The following is an 18676-nucleotide window of genomic DNA, read 5'->3' as shown; positions in this document are numbered from 1 at the left end:
GGGGCATCCAGGAACTGGAGAAGCTCTATCATCTGGTGCCTATCATCTTGCTCTGTCTGAAGCTGAAAAGGGACCAATTCCGACATTTCCTTCACAAAATTAATGAAAGAGAGGTCCTCTGGAGGAGAACGCTTTCTACTTTCAGTAGGAGAGGGAGGTGAAGGCAAGCCATCGGTGTCTGTGGAAGTATCATCACCCCAGGTGTCATAAGGATCAGCAGGCTGACCTTTAGACAAGAAGGGGGTTGGATACCCCAAGGGCCCAGATGAGGCTCCGAGAAAATCGAAGGAATCACCGGGGGCACCGTGGATGCCCTGGGGGGCACCGGTGCCGGCATCGAAGGCATCGATGGTGCCGATGTGAGTATCGCTCCCGATGAATGAATCGGTGGCGAGGGACGACATGGCATCGATGGCTGAGGCAATACCCCCGAAGGAGGAATGCGGAACGGTGGTTCTCCTCCCGATGAAGCTGTCATCGGGGAGCGCACCGGAGCCATCGGAGACCCGGGAATCACCTGTGGAAGGGCAGTCATGAGCGCCTCCATCTGGGATAGCAGCGGTGCCAGCGCTGCTGGAATCGGGTCGGTGACCGGTTCCACTCTCGGTGCCGGTGTCTGTGCTGGAGGAACCTGGAATCGTTGCATCTCCTTATCGATGGCCTCCTGGACCAGCTGGTCCAGTTCTTCCCGGAGACCTGGGGCAATCAGCCCCGGCTCCGTGACGGAAGAGGGAGGCTGAGGCACAGTCGGAGGGACCACCTTTACAGGCGGAATCGCGACTCCCAAACCCCAATCGGGTGAGGGTGGCCTCGATATCCCGGTCGCAGGAGTGGTCAGTGCCACTCCTGGATGGGGCTTCTTCGATGGTGGCTCGGACGGTGGAGAGGTCGATGATTTCGCTCCCTCGACGGTCCGAGACTTACGATGCCGATGGCGATGTTTTTCCCTACGATCCCCTCGATCTTGAGGGGGAGAAACGGGAGTCGATGGCCGTGAAGACGTCAATGGCAGGCGGTCACCAGACAGTTGTCGATGATGGTGCGACTTAGACAGTGCTGGTTCCGATGACGTCGATGCGATGGATGGCGTCGGGGTGTGAGCACGGAAAAGGAGTCCCATCTTCTCCATTCTGGCTTTGCGACCTTTTGGTGTCATGAGGGCACATTTGGTGCAAGTCAGGATATCATGCTCATGTCCTAAACACATTACACAGACTCCATGAGGGTCTGTGATAGACATGGTGCGAGTACAGTCCGGGTACCGACGAAACCCCGACGCCATGGCCATAGAAAAAAATCGAGCCGCGGTACGGTCAACGGCCAGTAGGCCGCGAGGGCCAAAACTCGACGGTAATCGACGAAAAACAGTGAAAAACTTACCGGTGTACCGCGACCTGAGAAAAGTTAACAGAGGGACCCCTGTGGGGCAATCTAATTTTAATTAACTCCGTGAGGAAAATTCCTGTCAGGAATCTCTTCAGAGCTCCTAAACCGCGAGGCTTCTGCTGCACGGAAAAAAGAAGACTGAAGGGGGACCCCTGCTGGCTGCAAGGTTAGTGCCATGCTGGGCATGCCCAGTAGGGGTCAGTCAAAGTTCTGGAAACTGACAGAAGTTTTCCGTGATTGGGCTCCATCCTGATGTCACCCATATGTGAGGACTACCATCCTGCTTGTCCGGTGAGAAACACATACCTACAGTCTCACTCTCAGTGTGTGGGTTTATCTGTGTGTTTGTGACAAAGTGTCTGAGAAAGTGTGTGTGTCTGTGTGTTAGCATATGTGTGCCAATAAAATTTCTGCAATCACAATCTGTATGTGTGACTGAGCATGGGTGTGTGTCCAACTTTGGCAATACAATTGTCTCATTACTAGCACTGGTTCAGGAGCTGCTTGGTGAGCCAGACCAGAGTGGTGTAAGTATACATACATACAGTGTATATATTGAGATATAAGCAGACTTGTGAGGTGTCCAACCGATTTGCATGGATGGAATAGGGGCTACAGCTTTGTTTGCTCACTGCTGGTCTGAGAGTATGCTCTACTTTAGTTATTTAGGAAAAATGTGAAATTTATTTGGCTATATTTGGGCTTAATTCTGCCAGGTTCCAGAGTCAACTTGGCGTGCTTTTGGGAGCTGTTGATGCATGCGCTGTACACAAAACGCACGAGGAAGTCAGATATCCCATGGGCCAGTTTTGAAAAAAATCCCCTGGCCGATATTTTCCTGCAATCTGCCCCGACCATGCATCAAGCACATCCCTCGATGCACCATGTGCATTCAGATGTGTGCTGAGTGCACCTTCAGCGCACTTTGCGATGTAGACTTATTTCCTTAACCTGGGTTTCAACTCAATGTGGGGCAAGCAGGAACAACATAGTGTGAAGGAGTTCATTATACCACGGATGTCATTATTTGACCATTTTGAGGAGGTATATTCTCTTTTTCTGCAGCACTGAAAAGTGCTGTAGTGTGTTCTGCATGCAGGGCAGCAAGGAATCTAAAATGAAGAAAACTGAAGAAAAGAAACAAAATTTTAAAGGAATCTGGAAAATATATACGGAGAAACAGAGTGCACATCCAAGCTGTGCATGGACAAAAGCAGACTGAGGAGGCTCTCGAAGCCACGGTCGCGTGGGAACTCCCACACACAATTAGCACAGCTCAAAGACAGAACTTCTCCACATCTCCTCAAACGAAAACAATATATCCCCTCCATCACCACTCAATTCTCTCATTGCCTGTAAGCAGGTTAGAGACCTTGGGGCAATTCTAGACAATTGATTTAACCTAAAGAAAATGGTCAATACAACCTCCAAAGACTGCTTCTACAGACTTCAGGTTCTAAAACGACTGAAACCACTCTTATTCTTCCACGACTTCAGGACAGTTCTCCAAGCGCTTCTATTCGCCAAAATAGACTACTGTAGTGCCCTTTTCCTAGGCCTCCCCAAATCCACGACCAAACCACTGCAGATGATACAAAATGCGGCAGCGAGATTGTTGACCAGTACAAGCCGCGGTGAACACATCTCACCTATCCTCAAGAACTTACATTGGCTACCAGTGAATTTCAGGATTCTATACAAACCAATCACCTTAATCCACAAAACCATCCATCATCAACTTCAACTCGACCTGGAAATCCCATTCAAACTCCACTCCTCTAACAGACCTACTAGAGATATTCACAAAGGCACTCTGAAATATCCCCCCACTAAAGCCTCACGCCTCTCTACGACCAAAGACAGAGCTTTTTCGATAGCAGGCCCCATCTATCTGGAATAGCATCCCATCAAATCTCAGATTAGAGCCATGCCTTTTAACTTTCAGAAAAAGACTTAAAACCTGGCTCTTTCACCAAGCCTTCGCCGATCCACCAGTCTTTCACCAGTTGTCCTTCAATCTAACCCAGCCTGGCATTTATACTCATGAACAATGGACTCTGAAACTTCTAGGTTAAACTTCCAGGTTAAAGCACCTTTTAAGCTTTAACCCGTACGCTCTTTGGTAATACGTTGTAATACGTTATAATTTCTTCCTGCCTTATCTTCCTTCCAGCTTGTTGCAAGCTTCCAAGTTCTCCTCCCCTGTTGATTGTAACTTTGACTTATTCCTACCTATTGTTATCTTCGTTCACTTGAATTGTTACTCCAGTTATACCCCTTGTTAAATGTAAACTGATCCGATATGGTTATTTACTATGAAGGTCGGTATATAAAACTGTTAAATAAATAAATAAATAAATAAACTATAGCTTGGAGAGACAAGTCCATTCAGGACCGCTGGATGATTTATTTAAGGTGTTTTGTATACCGTCATTCGGTTTCGCCATCATAACGGTTTACATAAACATGCAAGATATTACATCATCATTACAGAGATTTAACATGTATAGAAGGTTACTTAATTCTACTAGTTCTTAAATGAGTTTGAGTATGCTCTTGTGAACAGCCAGGTTTTTTATTCCTTTTTGAACATTTTAATGCTTGGCTGATTTCTTATTCCACTTGGTATTGAGTTCCAGAGTTTGGGGCTGGCGATGGAGATTGCTCTTTCACGTGTTGAGTTTAGTCGAGTGCTCCTAGCATGGGGGATTTTGAGGCTTTTGTTCTTAGATCTTAAGTTCCGTTTTGGATTGTGTGTTACTATGTATTTGCTTAGCCAATTGCTTTGCTGTCCGATGATCATTTTGTGCAATGTTGTCAATACTTTGTATTGAATTCGGTATTTTATTGGGAGCCAGTGTAACAAGATTAAAGTTGGTGTTATGTGCTCCAGTTTTTTTGATCCGGTCAGAATTCTGGCAGCTTTTTTCTGTAATATTTGGAGTGGACGTATGGTTGAGAGGGGTAGTCCAAGGAAAAGGGCGTTGCAGTAGTCAAGGTTAGAGAAAATGAGTAATTGAAGAACTGTTGTAAAATCTTCTTCCGTGAGGAATGGTTTGAGACGTCTGAGCGTCAGTAGTTTGTTGTATCCATCTTTAATCTTGTTGGGTTATGTGAGTTTTGAGTGAAAATTCATTGTCAATGGTAATGCCTAGATTCCGTACGTGGGCGACTGGCGAGATTACGGTTTTTGGGTTATCTGTTATGAGTGGCTTCATGAGTGCGTTGTTGGTTCTTTTTGTTTAGTATGATTAATTCAGTTTTATCAATGTTTATTATTAGTTTCATGTCATTTAGTTGCTTTTTTTATTTCTGAAAGGTAGATGGAAGTTCTGCTGTATGTGTCTTCGAGAGTGTTCTGTATAGGAACCAGTATTTGTATATCATCAGCGTATAGGAAGTGGATCAGTCCAAGTCATTCTAGTGTATGACAGATTGGGAGTAAATAAATGTTGAAAAGTGTAACTGATAGGGCGGATCCTTGTGGTACTCCTGTGTTGATGTTCACTTTATTTGAGACAGTGTTGTTGAAAATTACTCTGAAACGTCTATTTGATAGGTATGACGAGAACCAATTTAGAGTGTTACCAGTGATTCCTATTTCAGATAATCTTTCTATTAGAATGGCATGGTTGACTGTGTCAAAAGCAGCTGATAGATCCAGGAGGATTAATAGGTAGCTTTGTCCTTTGTCATATCCTTTGAGCACTGTGTCGTTTAGTGAGAGCAAGAGAGATTCCGTGCTTAGGTTTTTTCTGAATCCGAATTGAGAGGGGTGAAGAATGTTGTTTGTGTCAAGGTAAATCAGATAGTTGTGATTGGACAATTTTTTCTAAGATTTTAGCCATGAAAGGTAAGTTTGATATGGGTCGGTAGTTTTGTATTTTTTCTGGGTCTAGGTGGTTGTTTGTTTGTTTGGTTTTTTTTTTTTTTATTAATGACTTAATGATTGTTTCTTTTAAGCATTCTGGGTATTTCCCTTCGGTGAGGGAAAGGTTTACTATGTCTGAAATCTGTTTAATTGTCTGTATGGGGATACTGTCTATGGGATGGTTTGCTGGATTCATTTTTTTAATTATATTCTGAATTTCCAGGGAGGAAGCGTAATCAAAATTCATCCATGTTGCTGTGGTTTGCTGCTGTGATTTAGGGGATTGAATGGGTGATTTGTTGTTGGGGGTTGTGTTGATAGTGATGATGATGTTTTCAGCCCTGCCTATTGACGGAAAACAAGGTAGCACTCCATGAAACCAACAACCAGCAGATTTAAAAGAAATTGCAAAAAGTACTATTTCACAGCACATTCAAGCTATGGAATCTGCTGCCAGAGAATGTGGTCAAGACAACTAACATAGCAAGGTTTGAGATAGATTTGGACAACTTCCTAGTGGAAGAGTCTATAAAACATTATTAGCCAGGTGACTAGGGAATGACATCACTATCTCTGAAAGTAACAAGAAATAGTTCTACTACTTGGGATCTGTCAGATACTTGTAACCCAGACTGGTCACTATCAGAGACAGGATGCAGGGCTTGATGGACCTTGGTCTGGCGCAGCATGGTATGCTTTATCTTATTTATGTACATGTAACCAAACTATTTTCTTTTTTTCAGGTGGAAATGTTCAAGAAACAGGTGGAAACTTCCTTGCTGTAAGCAGTGAAATAAAGGCAGTTGAACCATCAAGAATAAATTCACATGGAAAACATCTGATATTACTTAAAGATAGAAACAGAAAATATGATGGCATATAAGGACATGCCCAATTTCCTTGTGTCTGCTATAGACCCCAGTTGAACTCTGTCTTTCCCCTCACTTCTTTTCCAGCAAGGAACCTCCATGCTTATCCCATGCTTTAATTCCATTAATATTTTTGCCTCCATAAATATGGCTCAGTAACTTGTAAAGGTAGAAGTTTCAACCAAATATAAACTAGATATACCTCTATGCTTGGACTAAGGCTGCTTTGAAATGTATCCGAAGTCACTGTGGTGCTTGGAAGGCTGGAAAACTCCCATGTGTTCGCAGGCTGTGCTGTTTCAGGTGGCTTTGAATTATCTAAACATTTCGGATTGTCCAGTAAGGTCACTTCATAAAATTCTTGAATATCTATGATGAAAAAAATAAGTAATCACTATGTAAGCTGTTCTCAATAAGGTTATGATTAAAGAGGAACAAAATAAAGCATGGACTATTAAATGATACATAATCACAGAAACCTACAGTTTCCCCCTATAGGAATCCTCAGAGCTCCCGCCCTCCCCTTAGAAGACCGGATAATCAAGCAATGGCTCTGGGTGCCCTGATGAAGGAAGCACACTTTTCAAAAGCTAGTCACAGATGTGTTGTATTAGTCCAATAAGAGCAGATCACCTACCACTTGTTTGCTGACATTTAGTCTACTTCAATACCTAGAAGAATGGCTGACCCACTACTTTATTCCTCATAGGACACATACCTGGCACAATAAAGCCAGGTTTGTAGTTTTCTATTAATGTAATATAATTACCTACTATAGCAAGCATGCAGAGGGCTGATGCAGTGATGAAAATGTTTAGAAGTTAAAGACAAGAATGTTTCACAGTCAGAAGATGCATCACAGAGAAAAACAAGGTGATATTCCTAACAAGTGTTCATACCAGGCAACTGTATCAATGACCTTATGATCCAGATACTAAAGGGAATGTCAAAACTGTCCTGAACAGAATAAAATTGAAATTAAAATGATTAAAAGACTATGAAACCAACATACAGGGGACACTAGTTTCCCCACACATTAACAGTCTTACTATAATTATAGAGCGGAAAAATATTTAGAAAACTGGCACCAGTCAAAATATTTTAGGATCCTTTTCCATCCGTTTCATTTTTGTGCCTAATTTGCATTTTATCTTCTTTCTCTTATTAGCTCCACTCTTGCAATCCTATCCTCCCTCCTCCTCCCTCCCAAATCTCATGTATAGTCTCAGGGCACAGATAGATGCCAGCTCCTCTCAGATATCAGACCCCAACTTTTATAACGTGAATAGCAATAAATTCTATGGTTTCTGTTTGTCTCCCAAAATAAAATACATCCTCCTCCCTCCCATCCTTTTACTTAACAACTTTCGAAACAAACACTAATTCTGTATTCCAAGGAGAAATTTTTACCTGTTAATTTCTTTTCCATGAAACCTGCTATCCCAGTCCAGACAGAGAATACAGCTTTCTCCTTGACATCACCACTATACAGAGGTGGTGCAGCACAGAGAAACCCAGTATACCATGACAAAGCACTAAATGTAACACCATAACAATTATTGAAAATGCCACAAAAAAGGCTCAAAATTGAGAGAAAAGATTCTCCTAGAATGCAATGTCCAATTCAGCCCACAGAAAAAAAGGCGGAATGGACACACAAGAAGGAAAGAGAGGTAGACAAACTAAGAGAGAAAAGGAAGAAATCCCTCACAAGGCTAATCATATAAACAGATATAGAAGAGTGATGGTTCTGTAACTGCAGCCCTATTTCCTGAAAAGGTTCTGGACTGGTGTAGCAGGATTCATGGAAAGGAAAATAACAGGTAAGAAACATTTCTCCTTAGTTTCATCCTGCCACACCAGTTCAGACAAGTGGGATGTACCAAAGCCTAACTTATTAGGGAGGAAGGAAGGGCAGCCTTAAGGGCACTGGCCTCAAAGCCTGCGTCCCACTTGGCCATTATGTCCAGCTGTAATGCTTAGCAAATGAATGTCGCAGTGATCATTTTGCCACCTTACAAATGTCTATTGGTTCAACAGCAGCCACTTCTGCTCATGATAAAAACTGGGCTCTAGTAGAATGAACAAATTATAGAGAGTGAAAATATACTTCACAATTTTTATTTTATTTTATTTATTTGTTAGGCTTTTATATATCTATGTTTGGACTAGCCGACACAACGGTTTACAGACATTTCAAAAGCCAGCATTAAAAAAACACACACATATTCCAAAAATAGTAATAAAATACCAGTAATAAAAACATAAAAGCATGATATTAACCTATTGTTGTAAAACAATTAATAAATCAGGTAAATAAACTACAAAAGCTATAAAATTGATATGCAGAGACATGGTCTTAAAGAACAGTCCATAAAAACAAAACCGCATTTAGGAGGTTGTGATTAGTGAAATGGAGATAATTAGCTTTAACCAATGCCTTCTTTATATGCTTGTTCAAATAACCAGGTTTTAAGATTTTTTCTAAACAATTTAAGATCGGTTTGTAACCTTAGATCAAATGGTAGAGTGTTCCATAATTTTGGCCCTGCGAGTGATACGGCTCTCTCTCTGACCTCGGTGAGTCTGGCTGAGGAGACTAACGGTATTGACAATAATCCTTTATTGGCGGATCTAAGATTTCGCTGTGGTGTGTGAAGACGAATGACAGCGTTTAACCATTCTACTTGCTCACTGTAAATAGCTTTGTGTAGGATGCAAAGTGTTTTTTATTTTTCAATGGATAACCAGGGTAGTGATTTCAATATCGGAGCGATATGATCTTTCTTTCTGAAACCAGCGAGTAGTCTAGCGGCTGAGTTTTGTAGAATCTGGAGAGGTCGATTCGTAGATTGTGGAACGCTGAGTAGAAGAGTTGCAGTAATCTGTGCCAGTAAATAATAAAGACTGTAACACTGTTCTAAAGTCATTGGAATTTAATAATGGCTTTAAACGTCTTAGCATTAGTAGCTTACCATATCCCTCTTTAATTTTAATTGAAATGTGTTTCTTGAAATTAAGCTCGGGGTCAATCCAAACACAGATCACGCACTTTGTCTCCTAAATTGATTGATAAATTTTCATATGGCGTTGTGAGATTTTGCTCGGTAGTGGAAATTTTCCTTTCAAAGAGGATGATTTCAGTTTTATCAATGTTTAGGATGAGTTTCATTTGTGTTAATAATTGTTTGATGATATTCAGGTACATAGCGGTAATTTTATAAGTTTTTTCTAATGTATCATTAACCGGGATGATAATATGAATATTGTCAGCATAAATGTAGTAGGGTCAAGCTTAATCCAGAAAGGAGGTGACAGAGTGGGAGCATATGTATGTTAAAGAGGGTGGCTGAGAGGAAAGAGCCTTGAGGTACTCCTGTTCAAGCATTGTGTCAGACGTGGAATTGTTCATGTTTACCTGATATGATCTATTGCTCAGATAGGAAGTGAACCATTGAAATGTTTTGCCGTTTAGCCCAATTTCTACAAGTCTTCGAATTAGATTTTTGTGGTGTCAAACGCAGCTGAGAGATCCAGTAGCATAAGAAGGTATTTGTGTCCATTATCAAATCCTCTCATAACTGTATCTGACAGTGAGAGGAGCAGGGTTTCTGTGCTAAAGTGCTTTCTAAAACCAAACTGCGTGGGGTATATAATGTCATTGGAATCAAGGTGTTCAGTGAGTTGTTTCAATCCCACTTTTTCAATTAACTTAGCAATGAATGATAAATTTGATATTAAATGGTAGTTTAGTACTGGGGTCCAGATTCCATTTTTTTTTATCATGTTTAATAATTGCTTGCTTTAATGAGTCGGGCAAGAGGCCTTCATGTAATGAATTATTAATGATGGAGGTAATGGTAGGTGCAATTACCTGCACAATTTGTTTTAATGCTATTATTGGTATGGAATCTAAGGAATGATTAGCGGGGTTTAATACAGTTTTAAACATTTCTTTTTTTATACATATTTTCATAATAAAGATGTTTTGCCAAAGCTCATAATATTCACGGTCACCACCCTCACTCATTCTTAATTTAAAACCTATTACACTCGCCTAATAATTCACCCAACAAGCAAACACATAGCACGTGACCTACATTCCCATGCAAACCAAATATACAAATACTAAATATCCACAGAAAACCCCCAACAGGGACCCCTGTTTTGCTATGAAATAGCTTCTTCAGGGGGATTTCTTAACACCATAAATGAATTAATAAAAGACCCAATAGCTATAGTGACATCCCACACAGTTCAAATACAATCCTCAAGAAAAAAGATTTACATTCCAATAAACCATGGATTTTGTGTCTGTTGGCCACTGTGTTGTCGGGAGCAGCCTGTAGCTTGGTATTAGCCCACGTGAGGACTACCGTTCTGCTTATCCTAGGAGAAAGCAAAGTTGCTTACCTGTAACGGGTGTTCTAAGAGAGCAGGATGTTAGTCTTCAGGAAACCTACCTACCACCCCACTCCTATGTTTGTTATTTTATTTTTTCGTACTCTTGTTACGAGACTAGGGAGCAACCTCACGTGGACGCTTGGACGCTAGGCATGCCGTCGGGGTTTCTAGAGGCTTTGCCAGGGTTTCCCATGCTGGGCTCCATCCAGTGATGTCGCCCACATGTGAAAACTAAACACCTTGTTGTCCTAGGAGAACACCTGAAACTGGTAAGCAACTTTGCTGTCTCCATAGCAAGACCAACAGTATGGAACAATTAACCCCTATAGCTCTGGTGTATTAAAGATCCAAAAGAGTTCAAGAAGTTTCCAAACCATGTTTATTTAAAGAAGCATTTAAGGATTTTCAGGAACAATAAATACTCCAAGTAACAATTCTCTGTTCGTAATGCCACATTAAGTGGATGTTAAGCAATTTTAAGTTTGATTTTTTTGTATGTTTTATTCCTACTGGATTGTGTATTTTTATGTAACCCGCCCTGAACCATGGAGGGTGCTGAGAGGAGAGGATCACCTTACTGGTGGCCGAAAGGAATCAGTAGTTTTTGCTTGGGACATTGTCTTTTTTTAAAGTATTGGGGCAAAGTTAACTATTTTGTAATATTATTTAGTGTGTTTGTGCTTTTAATAGTCAGTAAGGCAGCAAATAAACAAAAGTTAGACTGCTTGTATTTTTAAATAGTCAGTCAGTAAGGCAGCTAGTAAGCAGAAGTTGGTGTTTGTATACTACAAAAAAAAAAAAAAAGTAGGCAGAAGCTAGAAATAAGTTAGGAGCAGTGTATACCTAAGTAAAAAGGTTGAAAAGTTCAGTTCAGTTACTCACCTTGGAAAGGTGTTGAGGTAGTGTGACTTGGTTTGAATAGGTACCAATATTTGTTAATCAAGAGAGCAGTGAGTCACTCTGGCTGACTAACTGAAGTTAGACTGTATTTCCCAACCCTCCCCTAGCTCATCCTTTAACTTATAGGCAAGTGCCAATATAAAAAAACAAAAAAAAACAAAACACAGAGTTTGATAAATCCCGTGTAGGCCACTACCAGACATAGTGAATTCACTAATACATTTAAAGGACATTAAATTAGACACATTCCTACTCCCATAGCAACCTAAAACTTAACTAGGAACTGAACAAATTTGAGATGAAGGCAGCAGTCCAGCAGCAAGAGGGGAGCTTCCCAGTCTTTTGCATCGAGTGTCACATGTATGATTTTTTACCCGCCGGTGAGAAATTGTACATGTGCATGAGATGCAAAAAGCTCCTGGCTCTCAGAGAACGAGTCTGATCTCTGGAGACTAGAGTGGCAGACCTGGAGGAGCTGAGGCAGACAGGTATATAGATGAGACCTTCAGGGACATAGTAGCCAACTCCCAACTTCAGACTGGCAGCCCTGGTGCTGCCTTGGAGGAAAAAGGTCTCATGATTGGAGAGCATCAACCTGATGCAGCAGGAAAGGATCCTGTAGCAAGGACCTGCTCTCCAGGTGATGCATTGTCCTTTCACACTGAGGATATCTCCCCAAGGCCTACTGTCCAAGAGGGAAGGGTTAGGTCAGCCGTTCTAGTTGGTGATTCGATTATTAGGGATGTAGACAGCTGGGTGGCTGGTGAGCATGAGGATCACCTGGTAACATGCCTACCTGGTGTGAAGGTGGCATCACCTAGATAGGATTTTAGACAGTCCTGGGGAGGAGCCGACTGTAGTGATACTTGTGGGCACCAATGACATAGGAAAATGTGGAAGGGAGGTTCTGGAACCAAATTTAGGCTCTTAGGTAGAAAGCTTAAATCCAGAACCTCCAGGGTAGCATTCTCTGAAATGTTCCACGTGCAGGTCACCAGAGGCAGGTAGAGATCCAGAGTCTCAAAGCGTGGATGAGACGATGGTGCAAAGAAGAGGGATTCAGTTTTGTTAGGAACTGTTAGGATTCAGTTTTGTTAGGAAGAGAGGGAGTCTCTTCACCAAAAGTGAAGAGACTCCCTCTTCACTTTTGGTGAAGAGGGAGTCTCTTCCGAAAGGATGGGCTCCACCTTAACCAGGGTGGAACCAGACTGCTGGCGCTAACTTTTAAAAAGGAGCTAGAGCAGCTTTTAAACTAGAACAAAGGGGAAAACAGACAGTTGATCAGAAGTGCATGGTTGAGAGAGAGGTATCTTCAAAGGATTCTAATGATGCATTAGAATTAGGGCATCCTGACAGTGAGGTTCCAATTATAAGAAAAGTAGTCCAAGTGCCTGTAATTAAAAACTCACCTGAGCTAAAAAAAAATTCTAATATATCCCTATCAATTAAAAAGCAGAATGAAAATACAAACAAAAAACAAACTTTGAAATTTTTGTTTGCTAATGCCAGAAGTCTAAGAAGTAAGATGGGAGAATTAGAATGTATAGCAGTGAATGATGGCATAGACTTAATTGGCATCTCAGAGACATGGTGGAAGGAGGACAACCAATGGGACAGTGCTATACAGGGGTACAAATTATATCGCAATGACAGAGAGGAGCACCCGGGAGGCGGTGGGGCGCTTTATGTCCGGGATGGCATAGAGTCCAACAGGATAAACATCCTGCATGAGACTAAATACACAATTGAATCTTTATGGGTAGAAAGCCCTTGTGTGTCAGGGAAGACTATAGTGATAGGAGTATACTACTGTCCACCTGGTCAAGATGGTGAGACTGACAGTGAAATGCTAAGAGAAATTAAGGAAGCTAACCAAATTGGTAGTGCGGTAATAATGGAGAAATTACTTACCTGATAATTTCATTTTCCTTAGTGTAGACAGATGGACTCAGGACCAATGGGTATAGTGTACTCCTGTTAGCAGTTGGAGACTGATCAGATTTCAATCTGACGTCAGCTCCTAGTACATATACCCCTGCAGGAAGTGCAGCTCTTCAGTTTTCTCCTCGAAAAGCATTGTGGATATGTGTGTGACTGACTGATTGATTAACTTAATATGATTAACTTAAATAACTTCATAACTTGTTAGAACGTTTAAAACTTGATTAACTTGATTAACTTGAACTGGTTGATTGACTATAGCTGGAGACCGCCAGTGTACTCAACCGGAAAGCATCAGTACCCGGCAGGGTGGATGCCCTAGGTAGATAAACATGGCTTACCCTTGATTCATTGACAAAAAACCATGTATAATGGCAGCCCAGGGTGGGATCCTGAGTCCATCTGTCTACACTAAGGAAAACGAAATTATCAGGTAAGTAATTTCTCCATTTCCTAGCATGTAGCAGATGGACTCAGGACCAAATGGATGTATAAAAGCTACTCCCGAACTGGGTGGGAGGCTGCCCGTGGTCCACTTGGAATTGCCCTTGCAAATGCCGTGTCCTCCTGAGCCTGCACATCCAGACGGTAGAATCTGGAGAAGGTATGGATGGAGGACCATGTTGCCGCCCTGCAGATCTCACCAGGTGACAGCATTCTAGTTTCTGCCCAGGAAACCGCCTGGGCTCTGGTAGAATGGGCCTTGACCTGTAGAGGTGATGGTTTTCCAGCTTCTACGTAGGCCGCCTTGATGACTTCTTTGATCCAGCGAGCAATGGTTGCCCGCGAGGCCGCTTCTCCTTGCCTCTTCCCGCTGTGAAGGACGAAAAGGTGGTCCATCTTTCGTACTGGTTTCGACATTTCCAGGTATCTGGATAGGAGTCTGCCGATGTTGAGGTGGCGTAGACTACGGGGCTTCTTCCGACTTCTTCAAACCGTCCATCGTAGGTAGTGAGATGGTTTGGTTAAGGTGGAAGTGTGAGACCACTTTGGGGAGGAAGGAGGGAACCGTGCGTAGCTGAATGGTCCCCGGGGTGAGTCTGAGGAACGGCTCACGGCAGGACAGTGCCTGCAGCTCTGAGATGCGGCGGGCCAAACACACACAGTCTTCAAGGTTAACCGACGGAGGGACAGGCCTTGGAGGGGTCTGAAGGCGGATCCCGCTAGGAACTCCAAGACGAGGTTGAGGTTCCACAGGGGCACTGGCCGAATGTTTGACTCCTTTCAGGAAGCGTGATACATCTTGGTGCGAGGCTATGCTGTCGTCCTCGCTCCTGAAGCCGTAGCATGACAATGCGGCTACCTGTACCTTAATGGAGTTGAGGGACAGACCCTTCTGTAGTCCACTCTGTAGGAATTCCAGAATCACGGGAACTTTAGAGGAGCATGGTTTGACGTTGCGGTCTTCGCACCAGGCCTCAAAGACTCTCCAGATCCTTATGTATGTTAGAGATGTGGAGAACTTGCATGCTCGGAGGAGAGTATCTATTACTGCCCCCGAGTATCCCCTTTTTCTCAGGCGGGCCCTCTCAATGGCCAGACCGTAAGAGAGAATTGAGCTGGATCCTCGTGGAGGATGGGACCTTGTTGTAGCAGGTCTCTGTGTGGAGGCAGGGGTAGTGGATTCCCTGCCAATAGTCTTCTCATGTCTGCGTACCAGGGACTTCTTGGCTAGTCCGGGGCCACCAGAAAAACTAGCCCCCTGTGCCGCTGAATCTTGTGAATGATTGCGCCCAGCAAGGGCCACAGAGGGAAGGCGTATAGCAGGGTCCCCGGTGGCCAGGCCTGTACCAGGGCATCAATCCCCTGGGACTGCGGATCCCGCCTGCGGCTGAAGTATCTGGGTACTTGAGCATTGGATCTGCTTGCTAGAAGGTCCATGTCTGGAGTTCCCCGCCGATTCACTATCATCTTGAAGGCTGTGGGTGACAGCTTCCATTCTCCTGGGTTTAGACTTTCCCTGCTGAGGAAGTCTGCCGTGGTGTTGTCCTTCCCGGCGATGTGGACGGCGGACATGTCCTGGAGATTTGCTTCCGCCCAAGCCATCAGAGGGGGTCTATTTCTAAGGACACCTGTTGGCTTCTGGTTCTGCCCTGCCAGTTGATGTAGGCCACCGCTGTGGCGTTGTCCGACATCACTCTGACTGCTTTGTCTCGAAGTCTGTGGGCAAACCGCAGGCAGGCTAATCTGACCACACGTGCTTCTAGGCGGTTGATGTTCCACCCCGCCTCTTCGTTCCACCGCCCTTGGCCGGTTAGCTCTTCGCAGTGTGCTCCCCACCTGTGTAGACTGGCATCTGTGGTGAGCAGGGTCCAGGTTGGGGAGGATAGTCTTTATCCCCGGCTCGCGTAGCTAAGCTGTAGCCACCACCGTAGCTGGGTCCGGATTCTGGCCGGTAGTGGCAGACATACGGTGTAGTTCTGGGATCGTGGACTCCACCGTGATAGAAGTGAGCATTGCAGGGGTCTCAAGTGGGCTCGCACCCATGGCACCACTTCCAGTGTGGATGCCATTAGTCCGAGGACTTGCAGGTAATCCCATGCTGTGGGAAGGGAGGCGCTCAGCAAGGTCTGGAGCCGGTTCCACAGCTTTGATTTCCTCGTAGGGGTCAGGCTGACCTTGTCTTCCTTGGTGTCGAATCTGACTCCTAGGTACTCCAGCGACTACGAGGGCTGTAGGGAGCTCTTGTTTGTGTTGACTACCCAACCTAGGCTTTCCAGTAGGGTTATGACTCTGCTGGTTGCTTGGCAGCTTTCCTCCAGTGATTTTGCTCTGATCAGCCAATCGTCCAGGTAGGGATGAACGAGGATTCCTTCCTTCCTTCCTGTTGCCGCCACCACTACTATTACCTTGGTGAACATCCAGGGTGCGGTGGCTAACCCGAAGGATAGTGCCCGGAACTGGTAGTGATGATTCAGGATCTTGAAGTGTAGGTGGCGCTGGTGTTCCTGATGAATTGGGATGTGTAGGTAGGCCTCCGACAGGTCCAGGGATGTGAGGAACTCTCCTGGTTGTATTGCACGTATGACTGATCGTAGGGTTTCCATGCGGAAGCGTGGGATCCTTAGGTGTCGGTTGACAGACTTGAGGTCCAGGATGGATCTGAATGTACCCTCTTTCTTGGGTACGACAAAGTAGATTGAGTAGTGTCCAGTATTTATTTCCCGTGTAGGTACCGGGGTTATGGCCTCGAGAGCCAGAAGTCTGGTCAGTGTAGCTTCCACTGCCGCCCTCTTGCGGGGGTCGTGGCAGGGAGATTCCACGAACTTGTCCAGAGGGGTTTGAAGGAAGTCCAGGTAGTACCCCTCTCTGATGATGGCTAGGACCCACTTGTCTGAAGTTCTCTCGACCCATCTGTGGTAGAATAGGGTTAATCTGCCCCCTATGGCTTCTTCCCTTGGATGGGTCGGCTGAATCTCATTGTGGGCTGCGGCTGGGGCCTGGACCCGAGCTGGTTCCCCTCTTGCTGTGCTTGTTCCGAAAGGAATGGTTCCTGCCCGCAGGGCGGGGCGCTTGATAGTTGCTCTTGTAAGGGTTGAAGCGCTGTGAGCTTCTGCCTCTGGAGGACCTGGGGAAGGGACGCTGGTTTCTCTTCGTCTTGTCTTCTGGCAGGCGAGGTAATGGGGAGTCACCCCATTTGTTGGCCAGTTTTTCCAGTTCGCTGCCAAAGAGGAGGGATCCTTTGAAGGGCAGGCTCGTGAGGCGTGTCTTGGAGGAGGCGTCAGCCGACCAATTTTGAAGCCAGAGTTGTCTCCTGGCTGCCACTGTGGACGACACTCCTCTGGCTGCTGTGTGCACTAGATCGGAAGCCGCGTCAGTGAGGAATGATAGTGCTGATTCCATGTCTTCTCCCGGGGTGTTGTTCCTGGCTTGAGATAAACAGGAACGTGTCACCACGGTGCAGCAGGCCGCAATCTGCAGGGACATGGCTGCCACCCCAAATGATTGTTTTAGTATGGTTTCCAGGCGCCGGTCGTGTGCATCCTTGAGCGCCGCTCCTCCCTCCACTGGGATGATGGTGCGCTTAGCGACCACGCAGATTATGGCGTCCACTCTGGAACACGCCAGAAGTTCCTTGGTCGCTGGATGCAGGGGTACATGGCCGACAAGGCTCGACCTCCTTTGAATGAGGACTCCGGAGCATTCCATTCCCGGTCAATTAGCTGTTGTGCCGCCTGTAAGAGAGGAAAATGGCGAGACGTCTGTCGAAGGCCCTCCAGCAGGTTCCTCCGAGGTGCCTTGGCCCGGGATAGCGAGCTCCGATAGGCACTGGGATACAAGATACGGAAGCTCATCCTTTGTGAAGAATCGTCTCATGGTTCGGTGTGGCTCTGTTCCCGAGGGAAGTTCCCCCTCATCGAGGGGCTCAACTTCCTCATGGGAGAAATCCGTGTCCCCGTAGGTGGGGCTTCTGGGTGGTGGGAGCCTGTGCCTAGGCCTCAAGGGTCCAGGGGCATGAGGGTCTTCCGGTGGCGCATGTCTGTTCCAACCGGGGTTCAGTTTGCATTTTGACAAAGGCGTGAATCCCCTTAAATAGCTCCACCCAAGAGATCGACGCTGGGTCTAACTTGGGGGGCGCCGGTTCCCTGGGGGTTCCCGGTTCACTGGGGCCTGCTAGGTCCGGGGTGCCCCCTGAGCAGATAGAACTGGGCCCTGGGTGGGGTTGGCCCTGACCTGGATCTCCCAGGGCCTCCTCACAATGTGCGCATAGGGCGTCTGCTTCCTCGCTCTGTGCGGCTCTCATGTGGCATGCTGGGCAGAGGCCTTGAGCTTTTATTCCTGTTTCTGGAGGTGCCATTTCTGTGGACGCGTAAGCTCTTATGCGCTCCATTGCATCTGATATGTGGGCGCAGATGTGCGCCTTGTTGTGTGCGCGTAACTTATGCGCGTAAGGCTTTATGTGCGCCAGTAAGTTTGTGCGCTTAGCTTAATTTGTGCGCTCGGAACAGACGGCGGGCGGCGCAGCGAACAGGGCCAAGATGGCGACGGCGAGCATGCGGGCAATATGGCGACCTCCTGGGAGGGTATCCACGTGGGCAGACCCTGGAATGGCCGGGGGGCCTAGCCCTGCTAGGGCGGATCAACCCGGTGGCACTGGTTCCGATCGCCGACCTGTGCTCCTCCTCGATCTTCAGAGACCGGCTTAAAGTAGAAGATTTCCACCTTACCTTGTCTTTGGCGCTTCCCGGGTTCGCTCCAGGTGGTCTCCGGCTGCGGGGGGAGAGGGCAAATACCTTCACCGCCGCGCTCAAGGGGGTGCACCCGCTGCCTCTCAGCCGTGCCCGGGATCGGGGGCTAAGTCCTT

At 45.5% G+C, this 18676-nt stretch overlaps 1 protein-coding gene across 17 annotated transcripts in view; it reads right to left on the bottom strand.

Moving 5' to 3' along the window:
* The window catches only part of DLG1 (discs large MAGUK scaffold protein 1), an 890153-nt gene that overhangs the window by 815501 nt on the left and 55976 nt on the right, over window positions 1–18676 (bottom strand). For all 17 annotated transcript variants that reach the window (XM_029615884.1, XM_029615888.1, XM_029615886.1 and 14 more), the window contains exon 3: window positions 6329–6495. In XM_029615884.1, the coding sequence (XP_029471744.1) occupies window positions 6329–6495 (167 nt within the window). The remainder of the gene's footprint in view (window positions 1–6328; window positions 6496–18676) is intronic.

Source organism: Rhinatrema bivittatum, chromosome 9 (genome assembly GCF_901001135.1).
Source record: "Rhinatrema bivittatum chromosome 9, aRhiBiv1.1, whole genome shotgun sequence".
Taxonomy (NCBI): Eukaryota; Metazoa; Chordata; class Amphibia; order Gymnophiona; family Rhinatrematidae; genus Rhinatrema; species Rhinatrema bivittatum.
Note: the sequence above shows the minus strand (reverse complement) of the source record. Positions and strands in the feature narration are given on the sequence as shown.